Source organism: Rhagoletis pomonella, unplaced genomic scaffold, assembly GCF_013731165.1.
Source record: "Rhagoletis pomonella isolate Grant_MI unplaced genomic scaffold, Rhpom_1.0 Rhpom_scaffold_00011, whole genome shotgun sequence".
Lineage (NCBI taxonomy): Eukaryota > Metazoa > Arthropoda > Insecta > Diptera > Tephritidae > Rhagoletis > Rhagoletis pomonella.
In genome coordinates this window covers 27,472,740-27,492,363 of record NW_023458565.1, presented here as the reverse complement: position 1 = coordinate 27,492,363, position 19,624 = coordinate 27,472,740, and the positions used below count along the sequence as shown (strand labels likewise).

Below are 19,624 nucleotides of genomic sequence, written 5' to 3'. Positions count from 1 at the left end.
AGATTGCAATTTGAGAAGTTATAATTTTCCAATTATCATTCACTGTTTAATTTTATGATTTGTGTGAGCGAGACTATGCCTAGTGTGAATACACATGTGGCAAGTGACTACTATACATATTGGTGTCAGACCGCCAGCTGATGTCTTAGAAGGCAAAAAGGCTACAAAGTAGAATAAGACAAATGTGCGCAATGTGCGCATTGGTAGCGCCAACTCCATTTAACGGCTCTATAATAATAATAATGGCAATTGCATGCGTGCACGATTGCAGCAATATTCACTGAGCATACAAGCAATCAACGGCATATGAGTCAAGCTACTGGATAAGAGAGAATAATTATTGCTTTTAATTTAATGTATTTTTTTTCATCTTAATAAAAAGCATTGATGTTTCCATTGGAAAAATACAAAAGTGTTGCTGAAAAAAGGTCACACGTTGCAAAGTCATTGATGAGCGCGCAGTTGTTGTAAATGAAATAAAATGCAATGCAACGAAAAATGCAAAAACGAAAATAGTTAAAGTTTACGCTTTTATGGCGGAAGAAATAACAATAAAAGTATTTTCAATTACAATACAGTTAGCACGTAACAGAAATAAGCTACTAAAATTTACAAAGAAACAGTTAGCAATTATCCGCATTTGCTGCATTGTTCTCCATAAAACTGCGACAATAATTGTGAGCGACAGATTGCTGCTGCTTTCGTGAATTTTGTTCATTCACTTACTTTGTGCCCTTTGATTTCACTTTAATGATTAAAAACAAACAACAAAAATTAAATGATAAAGCAAGAAATACAACAGAATAATAAAAAATAACAATATAAATAATAACGATGAAAAGCAAATTTAAAAAAACCCCAATGCACTCATAATAAAAACGGCATAAAGGATTTTTTCCAAAAAAAAAAATTAAGAAATTGTGTCATTGCTCAAATAAAGCGTACAACAAATCGTGGCGCTACTACGTGCTACACACACAGTCTCACACACACCCGAACCTGAGGCACATGTGAGACATGTCTTTCAATTTAATTTCTACGAAATCACAAAAGCTTCGAGCTTCGAGCTTCGTAGGTACCCAAACGACCGATTGGCTGCTGACTTTATTTCCAGCTGGGGTGACATTAAAACATATTCGTCATAATAACGAATAAAATAATCGACGTGAAACCAAAAACCACAAACCCCCCCCCCCCCCCAAAAAAAAACGAAAATCTAACTTTGGCTATCACAGTGAGTAGGAAAACAAAACGGCCAAGAGCCCCATCTGCAAGCAGCGCCACCACCGCTGCGCCAATGCCATTTCGAGATCGTCATTGCCAGTGGGAATGCCGCCAGCACCTACATGTGGGTTGCTCTACTCTAAAACAATACCACCACAATACGCTGATCCACACTTAATGCTCTCCATTAAAGTTGGCTGGCGAGCGATTGAGATGCTCAGCGCAACGTCGCGTCGCTTCGCGTCGTAACGCGTACCACAGTGACACAGCTGTCATTGTCGTTGTCGCGCTATGTCAGGCAAGAGTCGTGCTGGAATTTTGATTGGATCATAAACTGTCATTGTATGCTTTAAGCTTTTAATCAGGCTGTTCATTAAGATCTGTGTGGCTAAAGAGGCGGGAAGCGGGAAGCGGGAAGCGGGAGGCGGGAGGCGGGCGGTCAGTAAGTCAGCAGGGAGAGCCAGTTGGAAAACGAATGATGATGATGTTTGTTGCAGACAATTTTTGTTATGTTTTTTATGTATGGTAGTTCATCAGAGTAGTCCGTGTGTTCCAGTTTATATTTATTGTACTTACCGTTTTATCAGTTGCACACGTAATGATTGCTTGTGTCGCTTTTTTATCGAAGTTTTTAATCATTTCTGGGTGCTTTTTTGGGAAGTTTATTGTTGCATTTTCTGGGCTGTGAATTGTGAAATAAAAAAAAATATAAGTATGTATGCCTGTATGTATTTGAAATGAAACAGTCTACTAGACTGATGAGACGATGTTAAGTTCGGTACAAATTTACCAATTATGACACGTTTTGTTGACTATTAAACCCATTCTTATTTACATTTCCGTGAAACGAGGCCATTTAAGATTTTTTATTTAAAAAAAATCCGAACGAAAAAGTGCTTCTCTTTCACATACATACATATAACGTGGGCAAAAATTTAATTATGGACGGATTTAAATGAAAATTTGTTTCTTAGTCTGCTGAATTAAATTTGGGTTCTTGTACCATTTAGGTAAGTTTAACTCGCGCGATTTTCAAAAACGAGGTGTTGAATTAAAGTTTTTGGCCTTAGACGCGAAATAAGATTTTATTCATTTAAGGGTTGCCAGCTGTTAAAAAATTTAATTCAAACTACTTAAAGAGTTAAATGAGTTATTCCTACTAGTGTTCGTACAGGGTTTGAAATTCAGCAACTAAAATTAAGCGGATCTGAGGTACTTTGTGTTAAGTTAAGGTGAAGTGAATTGAAGTGAAGTAAGTTCAGGTGATATCATAAGTTAGAGTGAGTTGAGTTGAGGTGGGTTGAAGTGAGGTGAGGTGAATTTTTGGTTGATGTAAAATGAGGTGAGTTGGGGTGTGGTGAGTTAAGGAGAGTTGAGATGAACTGAGAGTAGTTAGTGTGAGGTTTGCTGAACAGAGATGAAAATAGTTGAGGTGATTTGAAGTGAGCTCTGGTGAGTTGAGGTGAAATGTGTTGAACAACGTAACATTTATATTAAAATTTCAGCTTAATTATTTTAGCGGATAGATTATCTTTACAAAAATATAAAACACGTTAATATTTCAGACAACGAATTGCTCAATGTTTGGCCACTAAGGGCCACTAAAATTTAATGGGCTACAAAATTGCATGCTCAAGAAAAATCTAAAAAATCTGATCAAAAAGCTTAAAATCTGCATGCAAATTTATTAAATTTTCCTGAGTTTTGAACAAAGTTTAAAAATTGCATTTTTATTTTTTTTTGTTGTAGTATTAACCATATTTTTATAAACAACTAGCGGAAAAAATTAAAACAAAAAAGTTTGCATATGTTGGGAAAAATTATTTGGGTAAATTCTTTTGGTCGGTAGTGTATGTACATTAGGGCTGGTCAACTTTATTCACCGTGCGCGTATAGCATGGAAGGATTCTATGTGCAGTTCTAAGCAAACTTGACGAGGGAACATGGGTCTAAAATCAACTTGGAGTTTGCCAAATTACGAAATTAGGTTTCGAAGAAAATGTAAAAAATGTCACTCAATTTCACCATATACCACGTTTTTATACAAAATTTAAGCACTTCTTTACTACACTACAGCAAAATGCTAAGAAACCTATTTTCGCAATTTGGAAAACTCAAACTTGATTTTAGTCAACCTTTGATATGCCTATAACGCCCGCCCTTCTGTACCATGATCTGATGCTAACACCAAGATCAAGATTCCGACTAAAGCAAAAAGGGGAAATCGAATGCACAAGCACAATCATGCAACTGAAAATATCTATGTTTACCCAACCGGGATAGCAGTCCTAATGCCAGCATGCCCAAAGCTAACGTCACACGCTCTGGAAATCTCAAGAAAAAAGTATAAAGATTACATGCCACATCAACGTAATGCTGCACTTCAATATTTACATGTAATTACAAAGTCCTATCCAATTCGCTTTGCCCACTTAAAAATTCAACCTGCCTCGTTTATGTCCAATATATACAAAAGTCACTTTGCGTCATGCAGATATAGCAGATATGTACTTACAACAGATTTCCTCCACCGCTTTGAGTATGAAAAATACCAAAAAATAAACAATAAAAATCACCGCCCACCTGTCCGCACCAATCAACAGAATGCGACGGTGAATGCGAATTAAATGGTGCAAATCAAAACAAATCAAAATAATCGGCGCTACAGTCATCACAACTGTCACAAGCAAACTAACAAACAATGGCAAGAGGCAGTCGAAACAGAAAATTGTGCAACAACAACAGCAATAATTAGAGCGCACATATTTTGTTGCGCCAGTTAAGCCAACCACCCCAATTTGAGTTGAGGAGTACTTAGCCAGCGTTTTGTGGCACCCACACATTGCTTTGTGTGGCAGCAATGAGGGCGAGTAATACACGAAAATGTAGCACCACTTTGGCTTACTGCTTACATTTTTTTTTCGTGTACATACATAGATATTCTTATTCCTTAAATGTGGCGCGCTGCAGTTGCGTATCGGCGCGCAACACTTTACTTCTTTTTATTTACTTAGATTGCAAATTAATCCAGAAATGGTTTAAGTGGCGCAGTCACTGCCACTGTTCAGTGTGGCAACATGGCATCGCATTAGCAATATCGTTGACACAGCCACAGCCACAGTGTGTCTTGCGCTAATGCACTGATTATTTTCGCCCAACAAATTTCGATTTTGATTTTCATGTTGCCTTATTTGGCGTTTCGTTGGAAATTTTCATTTTATTTCAGATTTGATTGAACCTAACGCGACGCCCACATATGTATGGTTGCTACACAATCAACTGCCACAGCAAACATGTGTACGAGCATTCAGGCAGGCAGGCAGGCAGGCTGGCAGACAACAACTTGCCACAAACTTTGTTACTTGAAGCGGTGACTGCCTGCCTACCAGTCAGCTCGTTAGTGTTGCATAAAGCGCTGCTGCTATTATACGCTTTGCGACGATTGAGGCGAGCGCATTTGTGAAGGCATTCTCTTGCAACAATTGATGCTGTCTGTCAGCTTTGAATGCCAGCGCGTGTGTGTGTGTGTGTGAGGGAGTTTGTATAATTCTATGTGCGCCATATTTAGCGCATTAATAGGCGCATAATTGCAAGCGGCCAATGATACGCCAAAACAAAAATTACAGCAATAACAACAAAGCGCACAATGCACAGTAGCTAATGGCTGCAGTTAACCGCAACGACAAGCATACATATATTCATACAAAGTTTCACTCTGATAGACAAGCGTAGCAAATGCGCGCATTGATTGCTGCTACTGGCGGTGAGACAGATCATCAAACGAGTTGGCATTTCGTTTGGCAGCCAACATAATGAGCCTACCAACAGTCAGTAATAGGAATACTGAATAATAATAATAAAATTAACAAACTTCATAACACAATCTAGATAGTCGGTAAATCTCCAATAAGTAGCGCAGAACAAAATGTAGCACAACGACTTGAATTAGTTAGCCATATAGTGCAGTTTCATGCCACAACAGCCGCGTGTGCGGGCGGTGCAAGAGTCTTTTCTGCGTTGCAAGCTGTATTTTTTCACTTTTATATTCGTCTATCAACTTTGTTGCTGTAATTTCAGTACTTGTAGTTGTTGCATTGACGCTGCAGACGCGAGTGGGTGTCTGTTAGTCAATGATCGATGTATGAATGAATGTTGTGCAGCGCAATTTGATTGGCGGCTTAGTTAAATGGATGACTAGCTGTAGATCGCTAGATCATAGTCGCCACTGGCTGCTGGTTGCTTGTTGGTCTCCTGCTTAGCTTTGTTTGATTATACCTCTTGCAACATTTATTATTTCTGTTACGTCTTTGGCGCATTGAATGAATGGATGATGTTGCACGCGCTGTGTTGCTGACATTTATGGTCGCCCAGCGGAGTTGTATACTATGTGTATATGAGTGTATGAGTGGAAATAGCAGTTTGTGCGTTGGTAATATGATTAGCTGAGTTACAACAATGATTTGCTGTCCAATCAGAGCGGTCTCGGTTTTAATCTAAATAATGACGCGTAATAAGTGAGCTTTGAGCGAGCGAAATGGGCTAGTGCAATTGAGACAAGTGTTGGTAGGATTTTTAAGAAGGCATTAGAGAACAAAAGTTGACTACGGCTTACACAAATTACTTTTATAAATATGATTTAAAACATAAAAGTCACTGACTGAATTTTATTGATGACTTTTATCTAAGACACATAATTTAAAAATCAAAAAATAACTGTTATTTGCAGATTATTTAGATACAAATTAAAAATAATTGTTGTTTTGGATTTATAAATTATAAATCAGAAATAACAGTTATTTAAGCAGTAATTAAATAGAAGTCAAAAACTAATTGTTAAAGAGCGATTTTTATAATAAAATTTGTAACCGTTATGGTCCCTGCTAATAAAATGATTACCGAACTAGTCGCACAAAATATCGATTGTGGCATGGGCTGTATGACATGGTGAACCATCCGGTTAAAACCGAAGATCTGTCAAGTCCATATCTTCAATTTCTGGCCACTATGTCTTCACTGCAGCTTTTATCCACCGTTAATATGTTCAACCGGTCCAAGTGGCAGCCATCTTCCAATTACTCCCGTTCTGTTTAAAAAAAGAAATTCGTCACTGCCACTTTTGCCTGCCCATCAAAAATATTTGAAAAATTGGAGATGAGGGAATAAATTCTCCGGATTTTCTAAATATTGAGCAAAGCAAATAGTACATATACGAAACGAGTGGGTAAGATGATGCGCTTGCTATAACATCAAAGAAAGTAAGGAAACAGTCTTGCATTAATTTTGGGAATGTCCAGTACTGGTATGTGAAGGACATGAAGCATTTCTGCATTTATGCTGGGCCAATTCTCAGGCAACTAGTATTTATTTAGGTAGATCAGATTTTTTAATTGATAAAAATGTTTCTCAAAAGTCACATTGACGATGCGTTGTGGAAGTGGAAGTGGAGGAGTAGGAAGTATAAGAACGCGAAATTGTATGGGTACTATGAAGTATTTCTATTATATGTCATATCATATGTTTTCCAACAACAGATTGCATTTGTTGGTCCAAAATAGATTTTGGAATATTAGAAATTTTGTTACAAGTAATTTTTAAGCAAAAAACAAATACGACTTCAATTTTCATATACAAAATTTAAGAGTATCGCTAATTTTTCATGATGCAGTGACCAGATCTAAACAAAATTAATATGGAACCACCACTGAGGTACCGCCTTTCCTAAAAAAAAAAAAATATTTTAGAAATGGGTTAACGTGATGCAAAGTTATGCGATAACATACATAAAAAAAAAAATCTTCCGACGAACTGATAACCTACTCCTTTTTTTGAAGCCGGTTAAAAATTAAAAAATTAGTTTTCGTCATCTCTGTCGGATACAGCCACAACCAAAACAACAATTAAATTGTGTATTCTTGCTTCCCAATACATATCGAGCACTAACTGCCAAAATAATGTAAGCGATATTTTTTCAAAATTTTGTTTTTGGTGCAGAAATGCATCTAGATGCTTTAGGAAGATATCTGCATAAAAAAAGAGAATTTTTAAAAAAATGTCGCTTACGTTATTCTGGCGGTTAGAGCTCGATATGTGCTTCATATTTCAATTGCAGTGTCTTGCAGAATATCGCTACAAACCTCTATGAACCTTTTAAGCTTAAACAAAAGGCAATACGAGTATGAAAATATATCCAAAACTAACTTTATTTCTTCGACAATTAGATTTGAACACAAAAGTAAATTCTTTTCAAATGTCAAATCTCACAAATGCATTTAACGGTGAATGCTGTAAGTATTTAGTTCTACAAATATCAATAAAAAACGATTTTAGCTGTGCGTGAAATATCATAATTTATGGTCATCATGAATTTCGCATATCCCCAACGCTTGTATGTGGGCAATACCAATAACGCCAAAAAGACTCACGAATTCCATCAAAAAAGTAAACAAATATCACTAAGATTTGTACCAACAATTGAAAATAACTAAATCGGTAGAAAAATATGTCTTTTAGTGAGTTATTTGCTTTCAATAAACCCTTAAGGGACGCATGCACAAGTCATAAAAACACAAATTCAAATAGAATTATATGGCTAACCGTTAAATATTCTTCACGACATAGTGCTCTATTTTGCATACGCGCAAATCCACTCACTTTTGCAAGGTGTCCAATTGTAAATCCATCACTCACACGCCTTTCGTAATCTAATTCAAAATCAATTCGTCTTGTCAACCAGCAGCCAATAAAGTTCAACATGAAAATTCAAAATAAAAATAAAAACCAAACATTTATTTACAGTTTTTAAAACTGTAAACACAAATCCACACAGCAGCAGCGCAAAAGTTTGTCGCTTAAGTCTTTTAGTTTTAACATATGTATGCACGTTAACAGATACAAACCAAATGTCTGTATGCTAGTATGGCACATTTCATAAACTTAACGCAAATCAATCAAAAGTTGTGTAAAATGTCGTTATTGGCATGACAGCTTCTAATTCTAATGCCAACATTAATCATATTAGTCATATCCCGCTGTAGCGAAACAATCACAAAATGCTGGTACATACAAAACATATGTACCTACATACATACATAGATTTGTACATACAATTCACCTACTGTTGAACAGAAATGAAACACAAATGTCGACATAAAAATGTCGTGTGCCACAGACCAACAGGCAGGCTGATGAAAAGATTTCCAGTGCAGTGGGTTTAGAATAGAATGCAGCAAAAGTCAATGAGTGGACAGACTAAGCGTAGATATACGAGTACATAGTAGCAAAGAACGCAGAATGAACGGTGGGTAGTTGGCACGCCGCGCAGTAAGCAAGCAAGAGTTTGCATTGCAAATGCTAAATTGTTGCTGCAACACAACTGTCAATTGCCTGGTGGCATTTTATGAGACAAAAAAAAAATAGCTGTACGTTTGTAGGTGCATTGTTGCATGCGATATTTAAGCGTTCTAATACTGACGCCAAATAAATTAGAATTAAGCGAAATACATGCGCATTTGCATGGCGAATAGCTAAACAAATTTAGCCCGAATGTATGGCAGTGTATGCACGCCAGCATGCCTCCTTGTACATATGTATGTATGTGGCAATTGTACTGCAGTTGTAGTGATGATAGATTTATGCTTACTTTTGGTTATTAAAATGTCGATTTCGCAAATTTAATTAAAGCGCTTCAACAGGCGTTAATACGCAAATAAATGAAAGAGGCATAAAATCTATGCACAACACAAACACACACACATGCACACTTGAAAGCTTTAATTGCGCATAAACATAAGAATAAGTATTGAAAGTCATACAATGTTGCACATGTCGTGCCGCAAATAAACACATAATTATGCGGATTTTCTTAGTCGTAGGCAATTGTGGCAGCGTTGAGGTGAGCGCGTAAGTAATATGACTATTGCTTCAGCGACTGCCAAATGTTGAATGCAGTCAGTTTGTATTATTATTGTTTTTTGCTCCTCATATATCACGCTGCACTTCACTTGGTGGTCTCTATGCTTTTGGCCACAGCGTGCATTGCTTGCGGAGGTGTTGAGCAAGATATCGTGTGTGTTTCGTATAATTGTCGCACAAATAGTGGCAAAAGCATAATTTTCCCGTATCATCACATTCAGCGTTGGTGGTCAAAAATACCAAATTAATTTAGCGAAAATTTACAAATTTGCGCACGAGATTGAACGTCATTTTGATTGATTAAATTGTGCCTGAAACTATGAAATTTTAAGAAATTTTAAGTAAATTTTACGTTTCACGATTCGGTGATAAAACCGTGCGGCAGTCCATTTTACACACAACAAAGTCAATATACCTGCAAAGCTAGGTATGAAATAGGATGAAAACGCGTTGTTACTTTTTCATTTTGACGCAAGAGTTATTTTCAAAAGAGCTTGGATCAAAGATATGATTGATTTAAAAAACTATTAAAAAAATGCAATGCAATGATCAAGAAAAATATGGGTGTCAACTAAAAGCCAAATTTATATAGAATTGGAAAAATTCGATTTGCATATCTCCATTTAACCCTCCGTTGTATGATGTGACCCACGCAGGCCATTTCGATTTTCAAAGGTGTAAACTTCAAAAATCAAAATACCATACCGTCGACGAACTAAAGAGTCTGTGAATTCTGGTTTTCACAAAAAAACTTCATATGGATTGGTAAATGGCTTACACAGGCCACCACTGTTGCCACTAATTTGCAATTTTCTATTCAGATTTTTTTAGAAAAATTTCAAGTATGCAGTTTTATAGCCCATTCAATTTTCGTGATTTTTTACGCAGGTTCTTTCATACAAAGTATGTTCGGCAATTATTTTTTGTATGGAGAAAATGGGCAACACATTTCACTGACAAGACATCCACGGTGTTCAAGCTAAAACCCACACTTGCATCGTCTGTCTAGCCACAGGACCATCGACTACATAAACAGGTTTTTATATTTTAAGTTTTATATATGTGACCTGGTCTACGGAAAGGGGGCTTAGGTGTCAAAAAATCAATTTTCACTTTTGGGTTTATTCGGATGGAAGATGAGATGCTTTTTCACGTGGTGAAAAGCAGAAAATCCTAACTTGCTTAGAAGTGTACTAAAAATGTAGAGAAAGATACAGTAAACGTCACTTCTTCAGTGTTACTTTTTTAAATGTTCCACACTAGCAACTTACACGATGAACTATAATAATATTCCGACCAACAACAACACTTACTGGACCACCAACAACAGCACTTACTGGACCAACAACAACGCTTACTGGACCAACAACAACACTTACTGGACCAACAACAACACTTACTGGACGTCCGGCGCGGAGAACAATTAACGAGATAATGAGAAACTGACGAAACGAGTTGCTTACTTTTAACAGCTTTTTCACAGAAAACTAGTTTTCGCACGTAAGCTCCCTTTTCGTAGACCAGGTCACATATGCATTTTTGACAGTAATTAGTAAAAATATTGAAAACAAAAAATAAATTTGGAGCAAATATTTTTGAATACGAATCAATTACTTTTTATCTGTTCTCTTGTAACTATATGTATGCCAATTTTTGATTTATACTAGATTTAAAATTTTATAGACAGGCCTTTTCATACAAAGAAGGCATAAAAAACTTTCACACAACGGACGGTTAAAACTTTATCCTTAAATAGCCTTGAAAATTTCCAATAGCTCATCCTGGAAAAAGTATACATTCAAGATTAATATATACGCGCCCATATCCGGGATATATTTCGTCCTTCTAACTTTATTAGTCTAGGAACAAAAAACTATTTAAAAGAAAATTGTTAATAACTTCTTCGTCATAAAAAAATGTTAATGGTTTTCAATTCTAAAAAATGTTCTCATTTACCCATATTAATACACCGTGCGAAAATAAATATTACACTCACAAACATCAATATATTTGCGAAACTATGCACCAAAAATAGTAAAATTGTATTTTTATTTTTTCTCTCTAACATCAGGATTTTTTCAAAGAACTTTTTTTCAGATTTATGATTAATTCGAAAAACTATTTCAAAAATTCAGAGCAATGCAGATAACAATATGACTATGTAGTAACAGAGAGAGCATTCTATAGAATTAAAAATATTAAATTTTTTTTGGTGCATAAGAACGAGTGCATAGGTATTAAAAATGTCTATTTGAAATTTCGACCTAGAACGTCCTTGAAAACTTCCGGTATATAGCTATACTTCGCAAGAGCGAACGCAATTGGGCAGCACTAGGCGGACTCTACAGCGAGTTTTATTGCAAGACTTATACATGTTCCAGTACAAAGTGCAAACACTGCTGAAGTTAATACCTGCTATCAGTCGCCTAAGAATTACTGTCAAGCCATCCATCCTCAACTCAATGTCAAAATAATCATGAGCGGCGAGGCGCATTTCCACTTCCGGTGGTTACGTCAATAAGCAAAATCTTCGTTTCGGGGGCACTGAAAATTAGTGATCCAAAATAACTCTCTCCACTTAATTTTATTGTGTTTCTAACTGACACAAACAAAAATCTCTCAAGAAAAATGTGTTTCTCACCATGCTAAATCTCTCTGTTTTATCTGAAATAACACCCATGGACTTTATTTCCTAAAAAAAAAGAAATATAAAAAGGAAGCCAAGCCCGCGGGCGTTATTGCCTTTTCGAAAAAGAATTTAATCCCGCGGGCTTTATTGCCTTTTGCCGGTGGGCATTATTTCCCTTTCGATATGGCAATAACGCCCGCGGGCTTCAGCATTTTCTACTCGCGTAATCTCCCGTTTTGGCAATTTGGCATAACTAGCAAGATCGACCGATTCAACTATCCCAGACTTCTTTCTTTGGGGCTACTTGAAATTGCGGGTTTATGCCAACAAGCCTCAGATAATCGCAGCCCTTAAAGAGAATATCCGACCAGAAAGCGAACAGTTATCACCAGAAATCTTGACGAAAGACATGGAAAATACGATAAAATGGGCACAAATGTGTATCAACACTGGCGGAAGCCAGTTGACGGATATCGTCTTTTCTACTTAACAGAAAAAATTGCAAAGGTCCAAATAAAAATTTGCATCACTCAAAATCAATTTTTTTATTTAGTAAAGAAGTTATTCAAAAACAAAATTGGATGATTAATTTTGTGCCAACGTGTATAAGGACAAAGGGGATAGTGAATATGTATATGAAAGATAAAATAAAGATAAAAGCTAAGGATCACAATAAAGAAGAATAAATATTAAAATAAAGATTAAGATAAGTATACTTAACTTATATTGAAAAAGATAGAGATATGGATAAATATTTGAAAGGGAGAGAGAGAGACAGAGATAGAAGCGGATAGATATGAAGACGGATAGACTACTTTTTTGTTGTTGTATGATATACGATGTTATGGAATAAAGATACCATTATTTTAACTAGCCTGTCGTTTTAATCACTATTTCAAAGCAATGAAACACATTTATTGATTATGAGGAAATCTAGATACGTAACATAAGTTTCACTTCTATAGTGTGGCCCATGCACTATAGTCTGGCGACTATCATTTGCAGGCCAAAAGTCGAGAAGTAACCAAATTGATTTGAAGCTTCGTATGCGGGAGTTTTTGAGGTCGCTAATTTCGAATATGATGTCATATTTTTGACATTCCAAATGGCGGATCCAATATGGCGACCGAATTTAATAATTTTTTCCTTTTCACCAAAAAACTGGGGAATTTTTCATTGCATCCATTTTTAACAACTTTTACGTTCGTGGGATTTTCACAAACTGTTCTCAAAGTAATAGCTCAATCCACTTGGACTCTTTTCTGAGCAGCTGTGGAAGTAGCACGAAGCATTAAGTCTACGTTATTTTCCTGATTTTCCACAGCTTGTCTTCTTGTCTTCATTTTCCCAACAAAAAGTTTAAAACGGATGCAAAAGACATCTTTGTTGGCTGCTTCTTTCCAAACATCGAAAAGCACAGCAAAACAAACATAGAAGTTTTCTAAGAAAAAAGCCCATTTTACAAAAAATGCAATAAAGGGCAACATTTTCAATGTCCACGAAGTTTGCAGACCGTCAAATGAAGGCAATTTTGTATAGCTCTACTTTAAGTGAGATATTAATACACAAATTGTAGTTCATTTTGAAAATGAGTTTAAATTGTACTTAGAAAGCTATGTACAAGCTTTTTTTTGTAATCAAACAAATATTGCTTTTGTTATTCATTTCCATTCTTTTTTTTAATAACTTTATTAGAAGAAATATTCGAAATTCGAGCTACAAGAATTCTAACTACAAAAGAAAAAAATATGTAAACTTTTTGTAGATATGTCAACTTTAACAGCTGACATCATAATGGGAAAACAATTTAAGAAAAAACCGAGTATGCACTTTTTTGCTCTTGTCAATTGGTTTAATAATTGTTTATCCTTTACTAAAAAGAATTTTCCTTCAAACAGAAAACATAGCAGCCAGAGAGATGCCTTGTGGTATGCGGCTTATTCCTTATTCTAAATATAAAATCACAATCGCAATCGCTGCCATGTAAATATTTTTGAAAATTTATTTAACTCTTATCAACTTTGGAATTGCTCTCCATTTCATATTTTTAGAGTTCTAATTATGTACTCACATTTATAAAAATGCTACACTGTGCTCGCGGAAGCACCAGTCAGTCTGCAAGATCACTGAAGACGCAGACAAGAAACGCTTGTGGAACTCTTTGCGTAATTGCTTGTCGGTGATTAGCATTTCAATTTGTTGGCAATTTCAAGAATTTCAAACAAATAATTAAACGGCGAATCGTGTCGTGAAGCATTCTTGCAATCTGCAATGCACGCAAAAACAAAACAAAATATGATCTTTTATTTTTTTGCATTCTCTTATTTTTTTTGTGTTTTTTTTTTGTGTTTTCTATTTTTTCTACGCCAGTGCAAGTGTTGATGGCAGGCTTGTGCTGCCCTCTCCACTTCAACGTTTCGCTTCGCTTTCCTTCCCTCACCCGCTTGCCATTCATCTTTCGCTCGCCTCATATTTAGCTGATTTGACTGACAAGCTGTCTAACTGTTCGGCCGCCTGGTAATGGCAATTTTCGACAGTAACTACTACTGCAATTCTAATAATTTTCTTTCAGTCAACAACAATTGTTGGTTATTGTTCAGTCATTTGTTTTGTCAGCTCATAAATGCACGCGCAATGAACGGCGGCGGCATTTCTGTCATATCAGCCACGAACGCATTTCGCATGCAACCAGTAATTTGTGGCAGTTCTCCATCAAAGGCGAGAAGAATGAAAAATGTGCAGAGTGTGCTCGAATGCGCGAATGCTTCAATGTTTGAATGCTTGAATTCCCCAATGCCGCAATGTAACGCAATGCGAAGTGCAGTTGTTGTTGTTGCTTTTCTTATTGTTAAGTACTGTTGCATGAACAATGTTAAATTATGACAATTGTACGCAGGTAAATAACTGAAAAATCATAAATTTCTGGCAAGAATTGTTGTCAGTCGGTGTGACTGCTGCCAATGCCGCCATCCCCTTCGTCATCGTCATCGTCATCGTCATCGCCATCGCCATCACCATCGTCATCAGCAGCGATGCCAAGCGAAATCGCTGGCAATCAAGAAGTTGCATATGTGTTCGCAATCAAATATATCTACACTTACTACATATGTATGTATAAGTACGTGCATTCTTGAGCGCAATTTCATATGGAAAGGGACATTTGTGGCACGCGTAGTTTACACGGCTACGTACATACATAAATATGTCATCAGACACACATGTATACTTACAAATTTAATGTGGTTTCATATGTACATACAACATACATATGTACATGCATAGGAGCATAGCACTTTGCGACATACTCGAACGCTTAGTGTCACTGCGAGTTTTCGGTGGAGGCGGCAGTTGTAGATTGACAATTTGTAGCAGTCATATTTTTTTTTAACATTTTTTTTTTGGTTTTCGTTACCAAAAATTTATGGAAATGCTGCATTGCAAATTCTGTCGGCAGCTTTAGAACTTTTTGGTTTAATGGAAATGTGGTGCACCGCGTGATTTATGTACGTTGGTATTTGCTGATTATGAGCCTTTAAGCATTCTCGAAACATTCTTTGAAAATTGCTTATAAATGTAACGAATAGCAACTCATTTGAGTGGACTACATTAAAAAGTGCATTCCTCACGAAATCATTAAATATTTACATATTTTGGTGGAATATTGAGCATTTTGTTGTTTTCAATGTTCCTTGACGGTTTTGATGACATTCTTTCCTGTTCATATTTCATTCGAAAAAATTCTCACGCGTTTTCGTTTGACCATTCATAACTATTTTAAATATTTACCGTTAATTTTCTTCATTGGTAGCTTTAACACAAATGAAAATATTTACATAAAATCTGTTATCCTTACTTTATTACTTTATTTTACTTTACATTACTTTTACTTAATTTATAAATCCCGATCATCGTGAAATTTTGTACACTGATGTCATTTAGACCAGCTTAATGTAAAAGGTAGATTCAATCTCGATTAGACAAAGGGGTGTAGCACCTCCCATACAAACGGATTTTTTCATCTTGCATATTTATCTCAGGAAATGTTTTTGATAGGGTAACGGAACTTTTTATTGGAGATATGTATATAAAATCAATTCCATACACCTGTTTATTACAACATTTTAGTTTGAAAACATTTTAAAAAGGGTTGCCACCCGTCTAAAAAGTGAAATTTAAATTAGTTATTCGCAAGCTATCTGAAAAATTAAGGTAAGGGTGTCAAACGAAATATTTTTGAGAAACCTTCAAAATTCAAAATTATAGAATTTTATTGAAGATGCCACCTGTTTTAAAATTAAATTCGATTCAATTAAATGAATTATTACAATACGGGTATAAATCTAAATGTTTGTGAAAAGGCTTTATTTCTAACCTATATGTAACAGACTTGCCACCTATTTCAAAAATCAAATTTTACTCAAATTAAGGGAAATAGGTAATTGGAATGTGGATCACAATATGAATGCCAGGTGAGAGAAGCTAAATAAGTTTTTAGTATGAAAATATTTTTAAGAGGGTCGCCACCCGTTTGAAAAGTGAAATTCAAATTAATTATTCGCAAGCTATCTGAAAAATAAAAATATGTGTGTCAAACAACATTTAGCTTGAAAATTCTGAATGTTACTGAGGTTCTTGACAATGGTTTCCAGCTGTTTAAAAATTCAATTCGATTAAATTAAATGCGTTATAACAATATTAGTAATAATAGAAATTGTTTTGAAAAGGCTTAATTTCTAACCTACACATATCAGAATTGCACCTATGAGAAAAACCAAATTGTATTTGAATTAAGGGAAATAGGTAATTGGAATATATGTCTCATTATGAGTGTCAGACAAAAGAAGTTAAATAAGGTTGTAGAGTGCAAATATTTTTAAGAGTGTTGCCACGTGTTTGAAAAGTCAAATTAAATTAAATTATACACAAATTAAAAAAAATGTCAAACGCAGGCTGTTGAGACAGCTTTAGTTTGAACATGTAGAATTTTCTAAGGTATTTGAAGAGAGTTGCCACCGGTTTCAAAACTAAATTCAAATACAATTATATTATAAGTTAATTGAGTCATTACAATATATAATAGGAATAAATCGAAGTTCAACTTGAATTCTGGGAGTTAAGGAATTTAAATACATATGTATGCATCACAATATGAATATCAGACGAGAGAGCTGTAACAAGATTGCCAACTGTTTAAGAAGTTAAATTCAAAGTATGTATGTATTCAATAGTTTATTGCAAAGAATTTTTACAAAATGGGTATCAATCGAAATGGTTTTGAAAGAGCTCCAATTCTAAACTACATGTGAGAGGGTTGCCATCTGTTTAAAATCTCAAGATGAATTCAGGGAATAAGAGAGAGGTTTAAGAAAGCTTTAGTTTTGAAGATGGTTAAAAAAATTTAAAAGTATTTAAAAAAATTAAAATTTAAATTAAAAAATATTTCAAGTACGTTTAGTTTTATTTAAATAAATTACACCTAATATAGCATGCAATAATGTCATGTACTCATCGAAGAGGTTGAAAGCGATCTAAATTTTATATTTTTCGCTGTAAAAATATTTAATTTTTTAATATGTTCATAAAAAAAAAACCAAAAAATCTGGAATAATTTATAAATATCTCAGAAATATATAACTTATTATTATACATAGTTTGACATACTGCATTTTAGATGATGAAATCTTGAACGCACTATGAATTGTACTATAAATTAAAGTTCTTATACATATGTATTTCTTATTATACAAAATGTATTCTTAACACTAATTAATAATTTCTTTCATTATTCTCATTTCAGGCGAGAAACCCTACACCTGCCAATGGCCCGAGTGTGAATGGCGTTTTGCGCGCTCCGATGAACTGACGCGTCACTATCGCAAACACACCGGCGCCAAGCCCTTCAAATGCGTTGTCTGCGAGCGAAGTTTTGCGCGCTCCGATCACTTGGCATTGCATATGAAACGACATTTGCCCAAAAATAAGTAGAAGTACGCCTAAAGAAAATTTCAAGCAAAAACATAATAAGGAAGTCAAAATTGAGCTGATGCAAAAATAGCAAAGCAAGCAAGTGAAAAGACAGCAAGCAGCGCACAAGAAAACCTAGCAACAAGCAACTATTAGCAATTACGCGCACAAAATGCAGCTAGTAGGAGAAGATATAAAAAAGTGAATAAATTTAAAACACAAAACAAAAAAAAACAGCAAAGAAGAACGAGCACAAACAAATCCAAAGGACTTTAGTTGTTATTAATAATAAAAATTTGCTTAAACTAGCATAACTAAAAATTAAAAAAAAAATATTACATAAAATATATTTAATTGAAATGATTAACGCAATCAATTAAAACCAACACCGCCGCCAATGCCTCAATTGAAACATAAATATTAAAAAAAAAATCAGCTTAAAGAAATTGAAAACAAAATAAAATTCTAAGCCTTACGCAAGCCTTATAAAGTTTAAGCTGTTCATAGAAAAAATTTTAGACATACATACATACATGCATACTAGGCCATATGTAAGCAGTGTACTTTTGTATGCAATCGCCTATTTGGGGGTGAAATCAAAGCATATCAACATTTAATTCCTTTTTACTTTTAGTTAAATTTTATGTGTTAAGCTTGTATGTGTACCTACTGAACCAGTGAGTAATTGTTATTTGTTCTTGTACGAGTTTTTAAGTTTATTCTATATTAGTTTTTTTTTTGTTTTGCCGCAACAAACAAAATACTTTAATTTTAAAAAAATCTTAATTTTATTTTTAATAGTTTAATATGTAAACACTTTGCAAAAGTTACTAACCGAGCGTAAATCTGTGAACTAAGCCGAGGTATTAGTGAACACAAAAAGTCCTTAAAGCATCCTTAAAAAAGGCATTTACTATACTACATTTAAATATACTTTAAGCTAAATAATTTTCACAATTTTAAAAGTTGAATAAACTAAATGTAAAAAAAAAATCTATTAAAAAAAGTAAACCAGAAAAACTTAAGCCATCTGCTCCAAAACTGTTTCTCTAAGCTAAAGTACTTGTGTATGCATTCCATTCCTTAGTTTATTTATAGTGGTGCATGAGATATGTAATTAAGCGTATTGTATGTACTTAAAAGCAGTAATTAATATACTTAAATACATGTAATTTTAAAACAAAGAATATTGTAATTTTCTCCTAGCTATTAAATAATACATACATATATATATCAATTATAGTAACTGTAAAACATTCACCTATGTACTTAGATCATTGTTCATATCTTGTAATATTGTATTATATGTATACATACATACATACGTACGTACATACGAACATGTGTATTACAAACGTACGGACCCGGAAAGTATTGTGAGCGCTTATGGGCTTTAAAAGATAACTTTGGATTCAGAAAAAAAAATGAAAAATAAATATATTGACAACAACATTGTTTCATGCCTTACCACTAGCAGCTATGAGCTATGGTTCTTAGTTCGTTTGCATATACATATCTATGTTAGTACATATCTGTACTTAGTTATCAGTTATCTAGGCGCAAGCGATACTTTCTGTTGGTTAGCGCGGACAATAGGCGCAGAAAATAAATATGAATAAACCACCAAAGTGCTGGCACAAAAATTTTTGAAAACAATAGTTCTTAGTCTTGTTTATTTCCAAAGTGTGTGAAAATATTTCGTAAGTATTTATTTGAAGAACATATGGGTTATTCCATGTAAAGCAGACAGGTTTTCCGTTTTAACTTTCATGTCCTCCATATAGAAAACTTGCTTAGTGGGCTACAAGTCTACATTAGGAACAAGCTTTAATTTATAGGAAGAATATTCAAACACATCAACAAAACACGGTTACGCTAACTATTATGCTTGTGTGG

The 19,624-nt window shown here is 34.7% G+C and overlaps 1 protein-coding gene across 1 annotated transcript in view; it reads left to right on the top strand.

The window, feature by feature from the left end:
• LOC118746951 (dendritic arbor reduction protein 1-like) overlaps window positions 1-18,736 on the top strand; it is a 101,465-nt gene extending 82,729 nt beyond the window's left edge. The window contains exon 6 of the mRNA XM_036480945.1: window positions 17,562-18,736. Coding sequence (XP_036336838.1) covers window positions 17,562-17,749 — 188 coding nt within the window. The 3' untranslated portion in view covers window positions 17,750-18,736. The remainder of the gene's footprint in view (window positions 1-17,561) is intronic.
• Window positions 18,737-19,624: the final 888 nt, after the last annotated feature.